General features: G+C 44.9%; 1 protein-coding gene across 15 annotated transcripts in view; it reads left to right on the top strand.

Annotated features, from left to right (window-relative positions):
* Positions 1 to 23,548, top strand: part of FHOD3 (formin homology 2 domain containing 3) — a 482,704-nt gene that overhangs the window by 408,702 nt on the left and 50,454 nt on the right. For all 15 annotated transcript variants that reach the window (XM_063597250.1, XM_055102327.2, XM_063597253.1 and 12 more), the window contains 2 exons: positions 3,428 to 3,724; positions 12,198 to 13,081. In XM_063597250.1, the coding sequence (XP_063453320.1) occupies positions 3,428 to 3,724; positions 12,198 to 13,081 (1,181 nt within the window). The remainder of the gene's footprint in view (positions 1 to 3,427; positions 3,725 to 12,197; positions 13,082 to 23,548) is intronic.

Below are 23,548 nucleotides of genomic sequence, written 5' to 3' on the forward strand. Positions count from 1 at the left end.
TGTCTGTCTTTCACCACCAACACCACATTTTCAGGCCAGAGAAAGGCTCATTAAATTCTGGGACTGGTAACAGTGAGAAGTTGTAAACATTCCTAGGAGGGAAACAAGCACCTTTTCTCCCTAGTTGTTGCCAAAGGTCATAGCTCCCTTTAGGACTTTTCCTACAGGATTATATGGTTTCTCCCATTTCCTCGGGACTTGGTGGGTATAAATGAGACGTTTTCCTGCATTTTCCCAGAGGGCAGCAGACCTGGCTTAGAGACACTCAGAAGGAACTGTGTGTGTGTGTGTGTGTGTGTGTGTGTGCGCGCGCGCGTGCGTGCGCGCAGAGAGAAGTATGAGTGAGGGAAATCCTGCTGAAAGATAATGGGAAAGGGGAGGAGAAATGTTCTGGAGTTCGGTGTGGAGTCTCAGGGCTGTCCTGGGTGCTTCCTGAGTATCAGTGAGAATGCTGTGAGCAGACGCTGGCCCCAGGACCACGCTGGGGCCCTCCAGCAGGAGAGGAAGGCAAGGTCTTGGCCCTCAGACAACTTTCCTGTGTTTGATTAAGACAGCTAGAGAAGGGCTCTGCCGTGGACCCTGGCAGTTTTGCTTGACTTGAATGTGTGTGACAGTGATTTAATTTGTTCATCATTAGGATGGCCTCAGATTTGCAATCAGACCTTGTAGACACTGAGTCATGTATTCTGGGCAGGAGATGACTTTGCCGATTACTACCTCCCCAGCAGTCACGAAAAAAAGATACCACCCCAGTGGTTGAAATCACAAATTGAAATATCTGATTCCAAGAAGTTAGGCCCTAGTGTATTGGGATGAAATTGTACTCCTCCCCCACAAGAGTGTGGCTTTTCCAGAGCTTGCGTGTCTGTTAGCACACCTGCCCAGGCAGCCTAATCAGGGCCAGAGCCGCTGCTTGGGTAGAGTCCTGCATGTTCAGTGGAATGGAACATGGCAGTGCACACCCACAGGCTGAAGTCAAATAGCCATCAATCACAGAGCCTCCCTACTTTGCCCAGATCCCTGGGGTGGTGAGTAGACACAGGCTTATGGCAGCCAACTGACCCCATGTCCCTGTCTGTAATGAAGCCGCCAGGAGGGGCCCTTGCTGGTTTTCACCATATGCTTACCAATTAAAACTTCAGTCCATGCCACATGCTGGGCTGTTGGAAACACATTTTTGTTTTGATGTGGCTATTTTGAAGTCCATGTGTGCAAAAACATGTGCTTTCTGTCAACCAAATGATGACGCTGCCGCTGCTGCAGCTGTGCTCTTGCCATGCTTGTAAAACTAATGGGGTTTTGTATCTCTCCTAAATACTCTATTATCAGATGAAAAAGAAATTACCATAAAAATTCCTTCAGTACCAAAGGGAATGTTTCTAAAAGGCCTGTTCACTCCATCCCATGACCCAGCACAGTTTTTACTTTTAAGGAAGAGTGTATGATGCTCTCATTCTCAGACACGTGGCCTCACAGCTGTGTGCCCATTGGCTTCCTTCTGTAACTGCCACCCATGAATCTCTGTCTGGAAACTGTGCCCTCAGATCTCCAGTTCCTAAAGCCTTCCCCTCTCGGGATGCCCAGGAGGGACAGCCCCTCAGCTGCAGGGGGGTCTTTGCTGCCCCTCCCCATGTCCTCCAGCCTTCCCTGGAAGCAGGTTCCTGCCCCAGGCTGGAGTTCCCAGTAGAAGATGCACAACCTGTAATCAAAGGAGAGGAATGTACTCCTCCACCCCCAAATTCCTACCTGGCACTTGGGGACATTTCCACGGAGGAGTGGGATTTGGAAGTTGCCCAGGAACATCAGGAAAGGTGACATTTCATCTGCTCCACTGCATCTTCCCTGCCCAGCTAACTCCCTGACTCATCCTCAGAGGATGGCAGCCTGAGAGCAGATGAAGGATTGGGGGGTGATGGCCCTGTGGGTCCTGAAGAATGAGTTGCTGGGAAGCTGGGGTTAGCTGGGCCCCCTGCCTAGTGAGGCCTGAATGTCCCTTTCCCTTAGTAATGCCCATGCCCAGCCTGCTGGGGGGCTGGTCCTGTGCACCCCATGGCCAGCCGTGCCCATTACCTGGTGCCGCAGGATGCCTCCACAGAGAGCTGCCCTGATCTGCGTGTTCTCATGGAATCTGGGCAGGTCCCTTCCAGCCCCTGCCATGTGTGGACCCTGCCAGAATTTCTGTGTTGCTTTGAGCAGTGTGTACCTAGGGTTCAAGCACACACCCTTAGAGTGCATTGCCAGGGTTCCAGAAGAGTGGGCTTTGCTCAGCCTGAGGGCAGTTCCCTTAAGAGTGAGCCACCCTCCTCCAGCCTTCATGTGTGGCAGTTGGCTCAGAATTTTGTGTATTCTCGATCATTTTGCTACACATCCACAGCTCATAGCTGAGGGTTTTGCTCAGAAAAAATAAATAAATAAAAACAAAAAAATTTAAAAAAAGCATAAGCCAGATTGTGCCATTTCCCTCTTCCCTAGAGTGTCACACGAGTGAGAACATGATCATCTTACCTCAGTGACAGCATCAAATCTCCAGCGTTGATAGGTTTGCAAATAGACTGTGACCATGAGTGATTCTTCCAAACTGCTTTCAAAATCTCAAACTAACTTCACATTATGAGCAAATATAACCCAAGAAAAGGGTGATGAACCTCACTGGTTCAGCCAACTGATTTCAGGACACATTAGCTGTTTTTCATCAGCTTGATCCACCATGGATTTTGTTTCTCTTTCCCTAAACAGGCAAAAAGGTTATATATTAGTTTCGTATTGCTGTGTAACAAGTTTCCACAGACATAGCGATTGGAAACAACACTCGTTTATTATCTCACAGTTTCCATCTGTCAGAAGTTTAGCACAGCTCAGCTGAGCTCTTGACCTTGCCTGTCCACTGCCACAAGGCTGGAATTAAGGCTGCGGCTGGCTGGGCTCTTATTGGGAGACTCTGGGAAGAGTCCACTTCCAGCCTCATTGAGGGTGATAGCAACATCCAGTTCCTTGTGCCCACAGAACTGAAGTCCCTGTTCCTGGTAGGCTGTTGACCAGTGGTGGTTCTCAGCTTCTAGAGGCCACCTGCATTCCCTGTCAAGCAGCAGTGATGTGGCAGATCCTTCTCCTGCTTCGAATCTCTGACTTCCTTTTCTGCTGCCAATTGGAAAACTCTCTGCCTTTAAAAGCCTTTCCTGATTGGATCCAACTCATCTAGTAAACCTCCATATTGTAAGGTCACTGACTAGGGACTTTCCTGTCATCTGCACAATCCCTTCACAGCATTGCCTCGATGAGTGTTTGAATAACCGGGGCATAGGTCTCTTGGGGGCCATCTTTGGACATCTGTCCACCACAGAGAAATCAACCTCACATTCATTCTCACCTCACTTCACCCTTCCAAGAAATCTGTTGTCAATATAATCTCCATTGTTGTCTCCACCAGCAAGTGCCGGGGATCCTGAACCCGAATCAGAGGCAGAACCGGAAGCAGAGGCAGGGGCGGGGCAGGTTGCTGATGAAGCTGGCCAGGACATAGCCTCTGCCCACGAGGGTGCAGAGACTGAAGTGGAGCGGGCACTAGAGCAAGAGCCGGAAGAAAGAGCCTCCCTCAGTGAAAAAGAGAGGCAGAACGAGGGGGTGAACGAGAGGGACAACTGCTCCGCCTCCAGCGTCTCGTCCTCCAGCAGCACGTTGGAGAGGGAGGAGAAGGAGGACAAGCTTTCCAGGGACAGGACAACTGGTAAATGAAGCCCCTTGTTTCAGTCGGCATGTGCCAGGGAGGCCTGGGGTGCAGGGGCTGGTTCTCTAAGAGCTTGTCCACAGGCTGGCCTCTGAGGTGACCTGGGTCAACCCACTCATGTGGCTGTGTCACCCAGTGTCTGGGGACAAGGAGTGTGGCCACGCTGGCAGCCAGCCAGCAGCCTTCTGCCCTGTAGAAAGACAGCCCCCAAACTGTCTGCCACACCATCACATTCATCACCTCCACACCTGGGGAAAAGGGCCCCGATAAGGAGGGCTTTTCCTGAGGAATAAGCCCCAGAAGAGAAACCTCTCACTTCCCCCTGACTGTTCCATTGTGAATAATAGTAAGGTTGATAATAGTAAGGCTTTTTCCGTTTTTGATATAAGTTTAGAAACTGTCACATTGTCATCTATTCCTTTAAAAATGTGTTTACTGAAGTGTGTTAATCATTTTGACTGGACATTTCAGACTGGGAAAGATTTGTTTAAATGGATTGAATGAGTATTTCCAAAAAATTGTACACAGTTTACTGAGGTCAATTTGATGTACTGGAATATAGATAATTTGTTTTCTACATTACACTCATAACTATTCTTTTCTTTGTATAAAGTATATGCTTTTCCTTATGGAAGTATATCTTTTTGATGTTACACTTAATACTCATTCAGTTCTCCTGTGAATGGTAACTTTAGAATTAGGGACCAAATGGAATGTTAGATTATAGGTTTGGTTTAGCCTGAAAGAACCTCACCAAGGACTTGAGAAGGGTGCCACAGAGGGTTATAGGAATCGTGAATAATTCATATGATCTGTGACACCACAGGGTTACTTTTCCTACCCATGACTTGTGTGCTATCAAGGTGGTAGAATGCCTCCTTCCTCAACAAACACTCCTAACCAGTGGAGTCATGTCTTATGGGCCAGCCTTTGTTAAGCTACATATGAGTGGCACCCACTCGAGTCGATGTCTTAGGCCCAAAGGGCAATATGACACCCCTACAAAGGCCTGCCAACCAGTGCCATGACCCATGAATGGCTTATTCATTCCTAGATTAAAAATACATTGTCTCAGAAGCATGGATGAACGAATGAATGAAACCAGAATGTCTTCCAATAGACCTGTCAGTCAATGGCGTAGTCTAAAATAGTTACTATTTGGATTTTTTCCCAGTTAGAATATACTACTAGATTTTATGCTTTATATTGCTGGTCACTATGATGCAGTAAAAAAAAAGAAGATAAAAGACTTTATTAGTTTACATCTTAGGAATTATTGCATTGAAAATCCAGTGTCTTCATTTGGTTGAATATGTATGTGCCAAGAGGTATTATATATACTGATATTTACTTAATTTCTTTCAAAGTCAGATTACAGTTAGTCCCCCAAATTCTTCTTATCATTCATATTAATGTAATTATTGTCATAATACTGGGTGTAGGGTAAGTCTTATTGATCAGATTGGTCTTAAATCATGTTTTATTTATTAGGAATAGCTTTAAGAATTATTAATCATAACTGGGTTTAGCAGGCCTAAAACATATCAAGAAATTGGATTAGTAAAAATATACCAGGCGACAGGGCTTTCTTGGATCAGATTGTCCAATATTCTTCCAAAGAAGGACAATTTTCCAAAAATGGAAACCGTTCCCAGTGAAGAACCACTGACTTTCTACCAAAGTGGGCAATGTCCAAGTATTTAGAAGCAGAAATTAGGGCTTTGCAATGATTTTTCTGCTTTGCTTCAGTGCTGTTATGAGAGTTGGTCATGTTTATTTACTGTAGCTTATTGGTTCCTAAAAAATCTCACTGCTCACAGGCATCATCAGCCACTGTGGAGTCAGGGCAGCTATGTCATTATAGCCCTTGCTTTTCAGAGTGCTGTCAAATCACAGAGCAACCTTAGAGATAAAAAATTATTCTCAAACATATTTCTAATGATTATGTCAAAAATGAATTTGTAGGACTTGAAAAAGTCTCATTCCAGTTATGTGGTTTAATTTTTCTTTGTTTAATGTGTTCTACTTTAGGGCATGCATGTGAGAAGCTTTATCATAACATACATTTTACTTTTTTGTAGTTACTTGTATAATTGTCCTTTGTCTCCACTTGAATGTCAGCTTTGTGAGGATGGGGATGTCTGTCTATACATCGTGAGTCCTCACTTCCTAGCAGGGTCTCACAAAACAATCGATGAATAAATGAAGAGGCGTCTGGCTAAGATGGGGAAGCTTCATTGCTCCTGGGTCCTCCCTCTTACAACCAACATAGCAGCACCCTGAGAATACCAGAATAATCAGAGGAGGACTGTGAAAAGTGGAAAGAAGAATGCAGACTGCCTAGGAACCTCTGGACTTAAATTATATGACAGTGAAGCTCCAAGTAAAACTTATTCCCCTAGCCAAAGGACTGGGAAAAGGATTGCCTAACAGAATAGAACACAGGATTTTTACTTATTAATACTTGTACCCTAGACAGGCACTAATGAAAAACCTGACCCAGAGTCAATGGAGACTGATAAGGAGCTGAACCTCTGGCGTCCCTTGGAGGTAATAAGGCAATGTGAGTCAGTGATTTAATTTCCCTGGGAAGATGCCAGTGAGGCCAAGGGAGGGGGCACTGACGTTCTACCCTCCTCATCTGCAATGAGCCAGTGTGAGTCAGCGCTCTTGCTGGGGTGGTGACAGAAAGATCCAGCAAGGAGCTGAACATCTCCCTCCACCAGCACCTGTATGCTATACCTAAAAAGGGTGACTACCAGCTAATAGATTAGATAGGAGCCAAAGTCTAATAAAGCATAAAATGTCCAAGACATAATGGAAATATCACTCATCATTTCAAGAGCTAAGGCAATCACATCTTGAATGGGAAAATGCAATAAACAGATGCCAACACTGAGATGAGCCAGACATTGGAATTATGTGACGGGGATTTGGAAGCAGCCATAATGATATTGCTTCAGTGAGCAGTTACAAACACTTAGGGAATACGTAAAAAGTAAAATATCTCAGCAAAGAAATAAAAGATATTAAAAAGAACCAAAGGGAAATTGTAGAACTGAAAAACACAGTAACAACAACAAAAAATACTTACTGGATGGGCTTAATAGTAGATTGGAGACAACAAAAGAAATGATTAGCCAACTCAAAAACAAATCAGTGGAAATTACGAACTCTGAATGACAGAAAAAAAGAGACTGAAAAACATGAACAGAGCCTCAGGGACCTGTGAGACAATAAGACTCAATCTAACACCAATTCATCAGAATCTGGGGAGGAGAGACAGTGTAATGCTGAAAAATGCTTTGAAGAAATAATGGACCAAAACTTCTCAAATTTGTCAAAAGGTATAAACTCATAAATTTAGGAAGCTGAGCAAACCCCAAACAAGACATATTTAAAGACATTCACACCAAGACATGATAATCAAACTTATGAAAACTAAAGACCAAAAAAAAAAAAATTTTTGTAAGAGGCTAGAAAGAAACATATTACCTATAGGGGAACACCAGTCCAAATGACAGCACATTGCTCATCTGAAACCATGGAGGCTAGCAGGAAGGGGCACAACATTTTGCAAGTGCTAAAAGAACCGTCAACTATAAATTCTATATCCCTCATATGTATCCTTTAAGAATGAAGGGAAAATAAGACATTCTCAGATAAAGAAAAACTAAAAGAGTGGGTCCCTAACAGACCTACCCTCAAAGAATTACTACCGGAGGTTCTCCAAACAGAAATAAAATAATGACAGAAGGTTTGGAACTTCAGGAAGGAAAGGACAACAGAATGGGTGAAAGCAGGGGTAAATAGACTTTCTGCTTATGAGTTACTAAATCGTACTTGATGGTTGAAGCAAAAATTATAACATCATGTGATGTAGTGCTCTGTGTATGCAGAGGAATACTTAGGACAACTATACTTTCAGAGTAGGGAAGCTAACGGTATCAAAATGGAAGTAAGTTTTCCACACTTCAAAGTGGTTAAACAGCAATACTAGTTTACTGTGGTTAGTGTATATATTGTAATGCCTAGAGCAACCACTACAAAAACCAGAAGAAACAATGTACTTGGAACACTATAAATAAATCAAAATGAAATTCTGAAAAATAATCAAAGGGGATGAAGAAAGGTTGACTAATGGGTACAAGTATACAATTTGATAGAAAAAATAAGATGTAGCGTTCTGTAGGATCAGTAGGGAAATTATAGTTTACAATAATGTGTATATTTCAGAGTAGAATAATTTGAATGTTTGTAACAAAAAGAAAAGACAATATTTAAGGTGATGGATATCCCAATTACATTGATTTTATCTTTACAAATTATATGAATGTATTAAATTATCACATGTACCCCGAAAACATCTATTATGTATCAATTTAAAAATTTGTTAAAGTAAAAAAAAGTATTCAAGTAACCCATAGAAGACAAAGGAGAAACAGGAACTAAAACAAATAGAACAAATAAGAAAGTGGCAGACTTAAGCTCTAACATATCAGTAATTCCTTTAAATTAAAAGATAGATGGCAGAGTGGATTAAAAATGACACAATTATATACTATCTATAGAAAACTCTTCTCAAACATAATGACACAGGTAGATTGTAACTTAAAAGTTGGGGGAAAAAATCTGTAGGACTAGGTACGAAAGGAAGAAAAAAAAAGTTGAGAAAAGAACTAGGTACGAAAGGAAGAAAAAAGAAAAAAAGTTGAGAAAAGATATATTATGCAAAAATTAAATCAGAGAAAAGCAGGAATGGCTACATCAGTTAAAGTAGATTTCAGAGCAAAGGAAATTACTAAGGACAAAGAGGGTCACTACAGAATGATAAAAGGAATCATAAATTAATGAAGAGAATAAGCAAGAAAACTGGCATTTTAAAAATATTACCTGATTGCCTGGGCGTGGTGGCTCACACATGTATTCCCAGCACTTTGGGAGGCCGAGGCGGGCAGATCACTTGAATTCAGGGGTTCGAGACCAGCCTGGCCAACATGGTGAAACTCCCATTTATACTAAAAATACAAAAATTAGCTGGGTATGGTGGCTTGCGCCTGTAGTCACAGCTACTCAGGAGGCTGAGACATGAAACTGTTTGAACTTGGGAGGTGGAGGCTGCATTGAGCCGAGATCACACCACTGCACTCCAGTCTGGGCGACAGAGTGAGACTCTGTCTCGAAGAAAAAAATATTACCTGATTATATTATTTTCCCTGTTCCCAAAATAAGAAAATGCTCACATTTCCCAATAAATGGAGAAAGAGCAAGGCTGTCTCTTAAGAAGGGCTCAGCCACTTTATCTGCTGCAGCCTCCTAGTGGTCTCCCTAGTATCTGACCAGTTGTTGAAACTCTACCTAGCCAGATTTTTTGCTATTATCCTCATATGGCATCTCATCTCCTTTTGATGGTGATTATTTCCTAAGATATTTTGTTTGTAAAACCTAAAAGAGGGTTCAGTAGCTCCTTGTTCTGGTGTTGAGATGGCCTAAGGTCCCCTGGTCAGGTTAAGCCATCGTTGCACCAAGGACAGAGAACAAAGATACACTGGAAATCCTGGGGGACCTTGTGATCCCCCAGTCAATGCCTCCTCAAGCCAGGGCCCACCCTCCACGTGTTTGAGGGGGATGTTCCTTCGGCTGAATGAAGCTCCCAATGCTGACCTCCCAGGCCTGGGTCTGCTGCCACATCCCAACATTAGGATCCACTGAGGCCCTGGAAAGCTGATGGAACTGAAGCACTCACTACCTGGCTCTGCCAGCCCTGATAAGGTTTGGCTGTGTTCTCACCCAAATCTCATCTTGAATTATAGTTCCCATAATCCCCACAGGTCATGGGAGGGACCAGGTGAAAATAATTGAATCATGGGAGTGGTTTCCCCCATCCTGTTCTCATGATAGTGAATTAGTTCTCACAAGATCTGATAGTTTTTTAAGGGGCTTCCCTCTTTGCTGGGCACTCATTCTTCTCTCTCCTGCCACCACGTAAAGGAGGACATGTTTTCTTCCCCTTCTGCCGTGATTGTAAGTTTCCTGTGGCCTCCCCAGCCATGCTGAACTGGGAGTCAATTAAACCTCTTTCCTTTATAAATTACCTAGTCTCAGGCAGCCCTTTATAGCAGCATGAGAACAGACTAATACAAGCCCCAAAGAGGCAAACCCAGAGGAATAACATTCCTGATCATTCATTCATTCATTCGTTCAGTTGTCCAGATGTTGCAGAAACAACAGTGAGCAAAACAAACCCAAATCCTATTCTCATAGAGTTTACATCCATGAAGAAGGCAATTTATTGAGTAATTATAATCATTTCAGTGATAGGGCAGAGGCAGACAATAAAATAAATAAAACGTGACAGATTTGATAGTCATAAGAGCTGTGATGAAAAATAAAGCAGGAAAGGATGATCAACAGTGTTGGGGGAGGATTGCACAGTTTTCACTAGTGGTCAGGGAAGACTTCACTGAGAAGATATGGTTTGAGTAAAGACAAGAGGTCAAGGATAAAATTTTGTGATTAACTAGGTGTAGTTTATCCCAGGAGGGGCTGACACCCTGAGGCCAGATCATACTTGGTGAGTTCTAGGAATGGGAAGAAGTTGCTGTAGCTAACGAGGTTTATGGGCATGTGTGTCTGGGGGTCAGGGAGTGTTGGTGGTGGTGTGCGATGAATGAAAAGTAAGGAAGGATCATGGAAGGCCTTGTGAACATCATGTCATTGGCCTTTTCTCACAGTGAACGTTGGTGCTGTTAAAAGACTTTGAGCAGAAAGATATGATCAGACATTTTTATAAACATCATGTGGCTGTTGGGGTAAGAATTGGCTGTCAAGGGACATGACTAGAAGCAGAGAGTCCAGTGGGGACGCCCCTGCAGTACTATAGGCAGGAACCCACGCTGGCCTGGCCCATGGTTGTGGTAGCAGAGGTGCTGAGAAAAGCAGCTGGATTCTGGATATGACATGAAGGTGTAGCCAACAAGATGCACAGCAACACTGGATGTGGAGGATGAAAGAAAAGAAGGAGTCAAGAATGACTCTGAGGTTTTTGGAATTAGCAGCAAGACGGATTAAGTTGCCGTAGCTGAGACAGCAAAGGATTGCAGGAGAAGCAGTTTAGGTTGGGGAGTGCAGGGTTGGAGAAGGTGGTATTTTATGGATGGCATTTAACGCCTTGAAACTAGATGAGACTGAAAGAGTGCAGATGGAGAGAAGAGGTCCAAGGACATTTAAAGGTTAATGATAAGGAGGAAGCAGCAACGGAGACTGAGAAGGAGTAGCCAGATGTCCTGGGAGCCCTGTGAGGGAGGAGGGAGTGGTTGGCTGTGTCTAGTGCAACACAAAAGTCACTGGTACCTGAAAGCAGCAGCTGAGAAGGGTGGTGGGAGCAATAGCTCCCTTTGACTGGGTCCAAGAGAAAAGAAAAAGAGAAATTGGAGGCAGTGGGCAAAGCAACTCTTATGAGGAAATGAGAAAAGTTAAAGTTAGGTGATAGCTAGAGGGATGAGTGGGGCCAAGGGTGGTTTTGCTTTTTTAAGATGGGGGAAATTATATGTGTGTGTGTGTGTGTGTGTGTGTGTGTGTGTGTGTGTGTGTGTATGTGTTAATGTGCCAGAAGGAAGACTCTAGTGGGAAGGCCATGGGAAATACAGGACAGAGAATTTCTGGAGTGGGTTACTAATGCACAAGTGGGCAGTCGACCCCTGCTAAGAGGTATGTTTATGAGGCAGTTGCAGGAGGGAAGATGTGTTCTGAGGGTCAATGCAGGTGGGAGAGTAGAGGTGGAAGGGAGGCTCTGGAAGATGCCTTCTGGCTTCATCTGTTAAGTCGGTGAACTTGGAGGCAAGGTTGTCTCTGAGGATGAGATGGGCCAGGAGGTTAGAGAAGAGAGGGCTATGGAAAGTCACCTTGGAGAGGAGTGGGTGAGATTGCCAGGCAGCATTCAGCCCCCTGGAGACTAGGGACCGTGATAAGGAGTGAACCTAAAGAGTGATCAGTGGCACAGTTTGTGTGTTTTTGAGGCACTTTGAGCTGCACTAGTGCAGATTTAGAGTAGGGGAGAGAAACAGAGGTAATCTTTCAGGCTCTCTAATACCTGCTGGGGCCAGGGAGTGGCTTCTTGCCTCCCTATCTCAAGTTAGGGCAGAGGCTCCTTAGCTACCTGTGGCTGAGTAGGTCCTGACCCGCTGCCTTGGGTGGGCAGGAAAAAGGAGGAAGATTTCTCCCATGAGCCCAGGTAGGAGCCAGGAGCAGCGTCATGCCTGGAAGAGTCTTGGGTCCTGGTGTGGGTCTTTGGGACTATAAAGCAGCATCTCTTCTTGCCCAAGAGCGCCTTGTCAGCCACAGCTTTGACTGCTCATGCAGTGTCTTCTCTGAAGTCACTCCCATGTGTCAAGCTCACTTATTCTCATCGATTCTCTCATGGAAGTGAGGCCCCCTTGCCCCTTTCTCATTTTTCTCTCCCATGTACTTTCAGGTTTGTGGCCCGCAGGTATCCAGGATGCAGGTGTAAATGGACAGTGTGGCGACATCCTCACCAACAAACGGTTCATGCTTGACATGCTGTATGCCCATAACAGGAAGTCTCCGGATGATGAGGAGAAGGGGGATGGGGAGGCCGGGAGGACCCAACAGGAGGCAGAGGCGGTAGCCAGCCTTGCTACCAGGATATCCACCCTGCAGGCCAACTCTCAGACCCAGGATGAGAGTGTCAGGAGGGTGGATGTCGGCTGTTTGGACAATCGGGGCAGTGTGAAAGCATTTGCTGAGAAATTCAACAGTGGGGACCTGGGGAGAGGTTCCATCTCCCCTGATGCTGAGCCCAATGACAAGGTCCCAGAAACAGTGCCGGTGCAGCCGAAGACAGAGTCTGATTACATCTGGGACCAGCTCATGGCCAATCCAAGAGAGCTCAGAATCCAAGACATGGATTTCACTGACCTGGGGGAGGAGGATGACATTGATGTCCTAGATGTGGACCTGGGTCACAGGGAGGCCCCTGGGCCACCTCCCCCACCCCCACCCACCTTTCTGGGTTTGCCGCCCCCACCCCCTCCGCCCCTGTTGGACAGCATTCCTCCCCCTCCTGTCCCTGGTAATTTATTGGTTCCTCCTCCTCCAGTGTTCAACGCTCCTCAGGGCTTAGGGTGGTCCCAGGTACCCAGGGGTCAGCCCACATTCACTAAGAAAAAGAAGACCATCCGTTTGTTCTGGAATGAAGTTCGGCCTTTTGACTGGCCATGTAAAAACAACCGACGCTGCAGAGAATTCCTGTGGTCAAAACTGGAACCCATTAAGGTGGACACTTCCAGACTGGAGCACCTGTTTGAGTCTAAATCCAAGGAACTGTCTGTCTCAAAGGTACTGCTAGTCTTCAGCATGCTTCTTGATTGGAAGTTGGGTAGGGCTGAAGAGATTCGTTCTGTATAAAATACTATTTTGCATTGCTTTTGCTATTTGGTAAAAAGTCCATTGGTATGAAAATTTGATCTTTAATATAGTGTTCCTTCTGCCACATGCTAGGTGTAGGCTACATGAGTCAGAGACCCTTATTAGCTAACATGGTCACCAGCTTACTCATATTAGGCAAAGGAGCTTTCAAAGAACCAGATAGCCCTGAGGAAAAGACAAAAATGGTCAACTAAGGAATGTCAGCATAGCCCAATAGCAGATATTGATGTTAACTAGAGAAAGTGGACTTGCTGACTCACCAAACACGGGATATGCTTATTTAATCTTACCTTCATTGATTATGAGTGATAGTAGTAGTTTGAACTTTATCTGTAACCACCCAATAAGCTCAAAGGCAATAATCCAACTGACATTTCTTTGGCTTGGCCCTGATCAAGCCAGCATTCTGCAGCTATCTAGTTTTCCAGCAGCCGTATATTTGGCATCCTGTCAATATTACACATGCCTCTAGATTTAGTATTTTGGATAAATGTTTGAGAGTCCTATAGCCACTGCTGCTGTGATAGTAACAAAGATGTTATACCACTTTCATCAATGGGAAACACTGTACATAAAGTTATTGGGCACCAAAGGTTAAGTCATGGTTAATTTACACTGATAAACTGCAAGATATGGGATCACAGATTTTATATCTAATTCCCTACATTAGTAGAGTCTTCTTCGCCTATCTTAACTGACTTTTAAAAACCCATTCTGGATATTTTCCAGTTTTAAAACAGGTTTAAGGTTATCTCCTCTTTTAAGGTATAAGGGGTAGGAGAAAGCACTTTGTAAAGCATAATTTAGAATAAACATGCAAGAGCTTATAATCATGAATTAATCTTAACTCCCTGTGTTGCTGCATGCATTTATCATCTTTTTGGGTGAGTATGAAACTGTCTGAGTCAGGTTTCCAGCAATGCCATTTGGGCACCAATTCTGTATCAAAAATTACATGCAGGATCCTCAGAACAACTGAGCCCTTCAGACGAGGAGCACAGTGACAGAGTTAGTGCCTGTCACTGCTGTGGGATGTTGACAGGCCAGCCAGGGGAGCTGTAGTTGATCAGCTTCCTTTCAAAATGTGCTGGGATTCTTAAGCTGCTTGCTGCCCTTCGCTGATTGGTGTTTACCCCAGTGTGTGTTTCTCACTCACTCATGGCATGAGTCTAAATCATTTCCAGCCTCAGGAATCTCCTCAAGTCAAAATTAAAGCTTTCTCATTTACAAATCTACACCGTTAGGATCCAGTGTAAAAAATCATGCCCAATCAGTCCTGTCCTTCAGTTGAAAGTAGACCCAGCTTTTGTCCTCTCCAGAAAATAACACCTAAGAAAGGGTTGCCAGACACCCACTCTTGGTGTGTCTGTGTCCTGACTTTCTAGGACTGGTACCAAGTGGTGCCGAGCCATCCACATGCCCCGTTCCAATTCTTTTTTTTTTTTTTCTGAGGCAGAGTCTTGCTCTGTCGCCCAGGATGGAGTGCAGTGGTGTGATCTTGGCTCACTGCAACCTCCACCTCCCGGGTTCAAGAGATTCTCCTGCCTCCGCCTCCTGAGTAGCTGGGATTACAGGTGCCCACTGCTACACCCAGCTAATTTTTGTATTTTTAGTAGAGATGGGGTTTCACCATGTTGGCCAGGCTGGTCTCAAACTCTCAACCTCAGGTGATCCACCTGCCTCAGCCTCCCCAAGTGCTAGGATTACAGGAGTGAGCCACTGTGCCTGGCCTCCCCCTTCCAATTCTTATAGGCAGCCTGACATTTAGGAGAAGACCAGCCGCGATTAAGACAGCAGTCTGTGGTTGCTAGAAGTTACCCATCACCTGACTTGCTGACACCACCTTCCAACCCACTGACCTAATTGGACAGAATATTCCTCCTCCCCCTCCTTCTCCTCCTCCTCCTCCTTCTCCTCCTCCTCCTCCTCCTCCTGCTCCTCCTGCTCCTTCTCCTCCTCCTCCTCTTCCTCCTCCTCTTCCTCCCCTCATTGCCCACTTGGCTGGCTGCACCTCTAGGCTTTTTGTGGTTCCCGATCAGGTTGCTGGGAAGAAGCTGCCCCTTGACTCAGTATTGGGAGGAATAAAATGGAGTAAAAGTATGGAGGTGAAGGCACTCCTAGCTTCATTTTTACAAGATTAAAAGTTTCCTCAAGAAGGCCCAAAATTAATGCTTCACCTACCTCCCTCCTTCTCTTGGTCCCACTGCAGCCAATTTGGTCCGTGATAATATTCTAGCCTCTTTTGTCTCAGCCCAAAGTTCCATGATTGCCTGAAGCAGGTAGTGACCTCTAGAACAATGTATTGCCTAGCTAATAGACAAATGTTTGCATAGTTTTTATCAAGTAGGAGCATAAGAGGAAAGTGGTATATTGGATGAAAAGTTTACCAAACTGATTCCAGAATGTTCTATAATGAGACCCAAAAACCCCTACCTTTGTCTTTGGGATAGGAAAAGTGAACAGGAGCTACTTTACAAAACGTTACAAAAGGTAAGAATGCAAGTTAGGATTAAAACACGTCACTGTGTTTTGGCCATGATGGGTGGCTCATTCTGGTAATTCCAGCACTTTAGGAGGCCAAGGCAGGTAGATGGCTTGAGCTCAGGAGTTTGAGACCAGCCTGGACAACATGGTGAAACCCCATCTCTATAAAATATACACACACGCACACAGCCAGGGATGGCAGTACATTCCTGTAGTCCCAGCTACTTGGGAGGCTGAGATGGGAAGATATCCTGAGCCTGAGAAGGTCAAGGTTGCATTGAGCTGTGATCATGCCACTGCACTCCAGTCTGGGTGAAAGAGCAAGACTCTGTCTCAAAAAAGCAAAAAAACAACAAACACCACATTACACTGGAGAGCTGAATCCATTTTGCATATGTTACCACTGTAGATATAACCAATTTCATTTCTGTTTCTAATCCTTGACCGTGGTTTTCATAAATCAAAATGTAAACAGCCACTTCTGATTTCTGGCTCAGAAATTTTTAAATTAAGTACAATAAATAAAATGCAACAAAAATAGAGTGAAATAGACTTCACAAGACAGCACAAAACAAAGAGAATTGGTTTTAGGTTTCATCAAAAAAAGTAACATTAGACCAGAGTTATTGGGCATGGCTGTGACTAAGCCACCCAAAAACAAAGATTCATGAGCCAGATCTAAGGCTGGGGTAACCACCTAATGAAAAAATGATAAGACTGAAAAGATGCGATTTTTAATTTTCTTTCAAAATAGTTTCTGGAATTGGATCAATTTTTCTCTATCAGCTGGAATTATATGGTGTTTTAATAAGATGAATCATATTGTGTTTTATGGTAAAAAGTAGAAATCCTGTGCTAAATTTCATTATGTTCTGACTGCTGGTCTAAGATGTGGTGAGCCCCATAGGAGACAAAGGGACCCCAAGAAAGATGTCAGGGCAGAAAGCCCTGAGACTTCCTTGGGCTTGACATCATCCTGGGGAGCCCCAGGAAAGTGACTTTCCAACCCTTGTACCTAACCAGGGGCAGCAAAATCCCTCCTGTTCTCAAAGGGCAGCTTCTATGCCCCAAGTTACAGCCAGACCAAAACAGACATGGAGTGGAACTCAGTTTCCACTTTGGGGACCTGATGTTGTCTTACTCTCTTGCATTCATTAGGTTTGTCATAGGGAGGGAGCCCAGAATGTATCTGGAGAAGTTTATTTACCTTGAAGTTTCTAAATCTATTTGAACTAGTAACAGCAACTTTTAAATAAAAATTAGGTCAGGGTGAGCCTTGGCCTGGGTTATTTTTCTTATTTTTATTTCTTAGAGATAAGGTGTCACTCTGTCGCCCAGGCTGGAGTGCAGTGGCACAATGATAGCTCACTACGGCCTCAAACTCCTGGGCTCAAACGATCCTCCCACCTCAGCTTCCCAAGTATATTTTTAAAAGCTCCTCAGGGACTCTCAAGTACAACCAAGGTTATGAGCCACTGATTTCAGGTGAAAAATGAGGCACTGAAGGAGCACTGTGTTCCCCACCACCACTCTCCACATTGACACCCCCTGACCCTTTTGATTTTCGTGAGAGGAGATAGAAATCTTCCTATGCTGTATTCAAGTTCAGGACATAATAAGTTATCTAACATTCCCCTCAGAAACCTGAATTCTACCTAGAAACTCTGAACACAACTCTGGGACTTCAGCAGGGCTGAAGTGTGCCCAGACACTTCTGGTGTGTGCCTGCTGGTCCTATAGGATGTGGTGAATCGTATAGGAGAATAAAATGACCCCAGAGAAAGATGTCAGGGCCAAAAGCCCCTGGAGGGCATGGAGACTCCCTTCCTCTCTCCTGGGTCTCTGGATTAGGATAACAAATAAACTGAATTCATGCAGGAAGTCTGTTTAACAGTTGGCCTCTGCTCTAGACAACCCAAAGGGCAAATATGAGAAATTAATACTCTTTCCTTTAACAATAAGGCAAACCTTACCTGGCAAGAAATTTTATTTCTGACTAAGGATTCCTCAGCCTTTGCTTGGGCTTAGTTTTTTGTTTTTGTTTTTCATTTTAGGGTGTGTGTGTTGGTGGGTGTGTGGATGGGGGGCGGTTTGCCTTAATGCTTTCCTATACATCTCGCCGTCTCCCTTGTTTCAAGACTTTAGGAAAATTCCATAGTTGTCACATCTTTGTGACATCTGTGTCATTGCATCCTTGTAACTGTCACTTTCTCAACGGACAGTTTTGAAAATATCCTGTGGCATCACTCTTTCGGCAGGGAGCGAGGAGGGATGATTTACCGTTTCTAGAACTTCTGCCTTTCTGAGCCCGACCCAAGGTCTCCAACAGTGATGCAGAGAAGCATTTGCAAAGGTCTGTCGCCTTTCATGGAAGTGCTCTCAGACTCACCAGCACTCCCCAAACCTCCTGCAGCTCTCTTAATAAATCAAGTCCTCAGCCCGGTGTCTACTATCAATTGCAGCACCTTCTGGGGTGCATCCTCTGTTACTAGTAAAATACTCTTTAAAAATGCAAAGGGGCAATATGACGTGGCAACATTTCAGGAAGCCTTAAGCTTAATGACTACTATTAACTATTTAAATTTTTCTTTCCACTTCTTTTCCTAACTGCTACCTGAATCCTCACTCTTCTTTTTCCAAAACGGGATGTCTCTGAGGGGGAAGTTAGGTCTTTTTCTTTCCCAGGATGCCTACTGAAACTAGGTTGTGGTCACTCTTGCATGATGGTCACTCTTTTCCAATAACCATTCCAAATCAAGTTTGAGTCTTTACTTGCAGATTCTTAAATACTTTTACTTGGAGGTTTAATTTGTTCTATCCGAAAGCCTGACTTGGGCATCTCCTCTGCATGGGCATTTTGCCATCTGTGTGCATCAAGGATTGGTGTCTCACCAAGGATCCACCTGGGTAGACTTGTGGCTCTGCAGTGCTTATATCGAGCCGAGCCAAAATATCTGGCTTAGCGGTTCTAGAAAATATTCCTATTACCATGTGTGACTTTCTGCCCCACGGAGTGGCTGAGTTTGCAGGCTCCTGCCTCCTGGGGCTGCTGGTTCTAGAAAGCGGACTCCCAACCCAGGTAGCTGCCCACCAGCTGAATCTGGGGCTGCCGAGAACAAGCACAGCTCTTCCCTGAAGCTTTGGCAGTTGACAGTCGCTACCTCCCCTTCTCAGGAATCCTGTGACTCTTCTAGTCTTGAGCGCTGTCTGTTTGAAGCCTCACCCTAGAGGGGCTCACCTGCATCTTCCTAGAAGCTGGACCCAGTCCCTGAGTTGCCTTAATGACCGCCCTCCTGCTCCCTTTGAGTTTCCTGCTCGCCTAGACAGCCTCTCTTTCCACAAAGGGTAACCTCTGCCTCTCCCTCATCTTGGCTGTGCACACCCCTGCTCCCTCTCCCTGCAGTGTTCTTAGCCAAGTCAAAAACAAAAACAAATAAAAGCCTTACATGGCATTCATCCTGAAGCTTTTCTCCGGAGACTGTCTTTCCTCCAGGGGAGAAGGGCTACTACGGGCATGTTGGAGGCTCCCGGTAGTTGGAGCTCCGAAGGAGGAGCTCTGCCGTGGGAGTTCAGCTTAACTAGGCTTTCTGGAACCAAAACAAAGCCTGGCTGCTTCCCAGGCTTCTCCCTACACCCTTAAAGAAGCAAGGTCCTCTCTTTCCTTGAGCACTTCTGGACATATTTGGGAAAGCAGCATGTTCAGAGATGGCCCTGCCATGGTTTCCCACACACTATCTCATGTCCGCCTCTTTGCTGACCACCCAAAGATAGTCGTTCCTGTTTTCACATCCAGCCAACCCCTAGTCTAGCATCCTATACCTGGAGCCTGGGCTCAGGCACCTCCTTCCATCATCACTTCCTCCCTGAGAGTTCTTGGAACTTGCTGAGGAAGAGGGCAGAGCTTTGGCTAATTGTTCTTTTATCGACAAATTAAGACAAAAAACCCAATGTCCTGTTGCTCCAGAGCTGACCATGGGTGTTGGGGGCATCCTGGCCCTCCAGAGGTATGCATTTTTTGTTAGTCTGCATGGAAATGTTCCCACTTGAGAACCAGGCACCTAACAGCAGGCACTCAGGAATTACCTGTTTAAGGAAGTGGATTATATATCAAAGAGAGGCGATAAATATAGGGAAGCTTACACAGTCAATCAGAAAGAGACCATCAGGGACTGGGCTTGTTTCTCAGCCTCTTCTGTACCTGTGCAGGGTTCAGCATCATGGACCATCACTGAGAATGTCTTGAGACTCCAGGCAGCAGGGTGGTATCATACCCAAGTCAGCAAGGGGGTCTCCTGGCTGTGGTGTACTTGTGCCGTGCTGACACTGGGCCATTCCCACATCAGCCTGGGTTCCTGCTTTCCCCTGGCCTTTTCCCTTCCTGAGAAGGAACATGTCAGTCAATCCAGCCTGTCACAATGTTCACTCGCCATATCGGTTTGTTTGGCTTAAAGTTAGTTTTTCTGATTCCATATTAAAAATGGATCTTTTTATGTTAGATTCTGGGTCACTAATCTTAGTGTCTTTGTTAGAATGTCCTGGACCATTGTATAGAGCTTTTTCTGTACTATTTATTCTATTCTGTTCTATTATTCCAACTATTCTAGGGCCAGTGCTATACAGCTGATAGCTGATTGGGTAGATATTATATCTAACTCTACATTTTAAGAACATGTTTGACACTTTCATACATATATTCTTTCATGTTCACTTTAGACATTTTTTTTCTAATTCCAAAAACAAATCTTATGGGGATTTTGATAGGATTATGTATATGCAAAATAAAGGTAACATATCTATTGGACAGCCAATATATGTATTAATTTATATATATGTTATATATGTAAATATACATGTTACATATATAAATATATATAATTAGATAAGAGATAACTACAGCACACTTATGATGTTGAAACTTCTTATCCAGGAACATGAGGTTTCTCATTTATCCAAGTCTTCTTTTATTACTCTCAAGAAAATGTTGTCATTTTCTTCAGGTAGAAGATACAAGAGGTTTTTTGCTTTGTTTCCTTGTTTGGGTATTTTTGGGGGTTGTCTGGTTTCTCATCAATTGCAGAACAACTTTCTGATTTCCTACTTAGAAGCATTGCTTCCTCTCCTGTTACTGATATCTGTCTGACCTCTGCCCCGTCACATCTCACTCCCTCTTTCTGGATGCCATCCCCTTCAAGAAAGGCATTTACATTTTCTAACCTTCACAAGGACCACTCTTTCTTCTCTGACCTCTGCTTTATATCCTCTTCCCATCATTGACCAATTTCCTTATTTTCAAATTTTAAACCATGGAAAACCACTGTGGCTTTCTGACCAAAGGAATGCACTAAGGAAAAGTGCCTCTTTTTTTTTCTTTTCTTTTCTTTTCTTTTGAGATGGAGTCTCACTCTGTCACCCAGGCTGGAGTGCAGTGGCATAAACTCTGCTCACTGCAACCTCTGCCTCCTGGGTTCAAGTGATTCTCCTGCCTCAGCCTCCCGAGTAGCTGGGACTACAGGCACATGCCACCATACCCAGCTAATTTTTGTATTTTTAGTAGAGACGGGGTTTCACTATGTTGGCCAGGATGGCCTCGATCTCTTGACCTCGTGATCTGCCCACCTCGGCCTCCCAAAGTGCTGGGATTACAGGCTTAAGCCACTGTGCCTGACCAGAAAAGTTCCTTTTAGCAAGAGTAGGATGGATAGATGGATGGGTTAGGGAGAGAAGAGATCAGAAGCAGAAGGCGAGTGCTGGGCTGCTCTGAGAAGTGGGGTTCTGGGTGGTCAGGCCCAGGGTGGAGAGGTGGGAATGGAGAAGGATGGATGGGGATGAGACGCTTTGGGAAGGAAGAGTGGACCACAGTTGCTCTGTCTTAGGACCATGTGGAGGACTAATGAAGTTCACTATTGCTGACTTGAGGCTTTGGCTCAGAAGGACAATTCAAATGGATCAGAATAGATGACTGCCAATCCTTAGACATGGATATAGGCACAGAGAGCTCTGCCTTGCTCTTGTAAGTGCTGCTTTAGATTATTGTCAGAGGGAAGGAGAGAGTTGGACAGCCCTACCCAAACCACTCCCTCATCTTGGGCAATACTAACCAGATGACACTTGAGTGTTTAGTAGCATCTGGTGGAGGTTTATTTTGATTATGAAGAACAGCACTTAAAGCACCTTTTTGCTAAAATCTAGAGCTTGCATAATTCCATTTCAGGTATTCCTTTAATGCTTATTCTTTCCTTCATGATATGGGTGGAAGTGCTCTGCAAATGTGCAGAATCCTCTGTGGGGACAGCTCTCCCATGATCTTGGGGTGCTCAGTGGCGCACCCCTCCCTGACTTAGAGGGGTGTGTGCAGGCATGTGTGTTGCTGTAAGTTGAGCTCTACTGAGAATGGGGCCAAGGGCATGTCAGGCTCAGGGCCACCACGTAGGTCTGTGCAAATTGCTTGCTACATGTGGACACTGGCTGCCAGAGATGAGGCTGGAATCTGAGTAGTGCTTCTCCCCCAAGCTGTTTGCCATGGGGCTGAGTCTCAGGGTGATGGCAAGGGGCTTCATTTTGTCATCTGCATAAAGACTCCAGTTGAGCTGGCTGGGCTCCTAGAGTGTTGGGGTTTTGTGGATGAGGGGTTAAGGGCTACTGTTTCCCAGGGAATCCCTGCTGCCATCCTGTGCTCACAAGACACCTGCTACTGCACCTCCAGACCCCTATCTCCATTCTAGGCAGGAAGAAGGGGGATGAGCACAAGGCATGGCCCACCAGTTCTATTGCTTTTTAATCAGGAAAACAAAAGCCAGAACCAAGTCATGGGGCCAGCTTCAGTTGCAGAGGGTCCAGGGAGGGAATTGATTTAATGGACACATTGCCAGCCTGAAAAAAATCAGAGTCCTGTTGCTGAGTGGGGAAGAGGGCATGGATTTGGGGTAGGTGCCCAGCAGTGCCCGGAGAAGCAGGCCTCCAGCACCACAGTATTGGCATTGCTAGTTGTAACATCCTTCTTTGTTGCCTGTATTCAACATTCTGTCAAACTTTTCTCATTCCTTTAGCATTCCACACACAACATAAAATTAGATTTAAAAGTTAAATTGAGAATTTCCAGGGACTCCTGATAAGTTTCTTAGGTTAACTACATAGAACAGAACACTTTCCCTGAAGAGTGGGGAGGCATGTATGCCATGTGTCCCTGGGAGCCCAGTGTTCAAAGCTGACAACCCTACCCCACAGGAATTGCCCCTCCTGATCACCAGGATCCAAAACAGCTGGGATGTTTTCAGTTGTTGTTGTTGGGTTTTTTTTTTTTTTTTAATGAAGAAGTTTGAGTTTATTCCCAACTGCATATTTAAGGATCTAAAATAGAAATTTAGCAACTAAGTCTGGGAGGTTCCAGGAGGACTTAAGGTGGACTTGAGCCTGTTTCTCCTCGATGCCTCACGGTCCCTGGGGCTACAGCAGAACAGTTTCTCTAGATGGCTTGGCTGCTCCCAGCCCTAGCCAGGGCCCCTGCTTTAGAGAACAAGGTGAGGCCTCAGTGCAGGAGATCAGATGATGAGTGGCAGTCAGTTGCTCAGTGGGAACCTGCCTGCACGGTGTGGTTGAAACTGCTTGGCTGGGTCAGCAGGTCCTCTGGGATGTGGCCCCATCAAACTTCCAGCCTCATCCCTAACAGTTTTTAACAACCTACACAAAGCCACTTCTTATCTCCTGAAGGTCTTCTGTCCCCAGACTAGATCCTAGACATTCTTTAGGGCCTAGCCCAAGGGTCAGCCCTTCCAGACCCTGAGCCCCTCCACCGCCAGGTGAGTTACAGTTGCTCTGCTGTTGAGCTCCCTCAACAACAGAGGGTGCAGCACACCCCATTACCGTGCTGAATGTGTCTTCAGGAGATCCACAGTG

This window comes from Pan paniscus, chromosome 17 (assembly GCF_029289425.2).
Source record: "Pan paniscus chromosome 17, NHGRI_mPanPan1-v2.0_pri, whole genome shotgun sequence".
NCBI classification, from domain to species: Eukaryota; Metazoa; Chordata; class Mammalia; order Primates; family Hominidae; genus Pan; species Pan paniscus.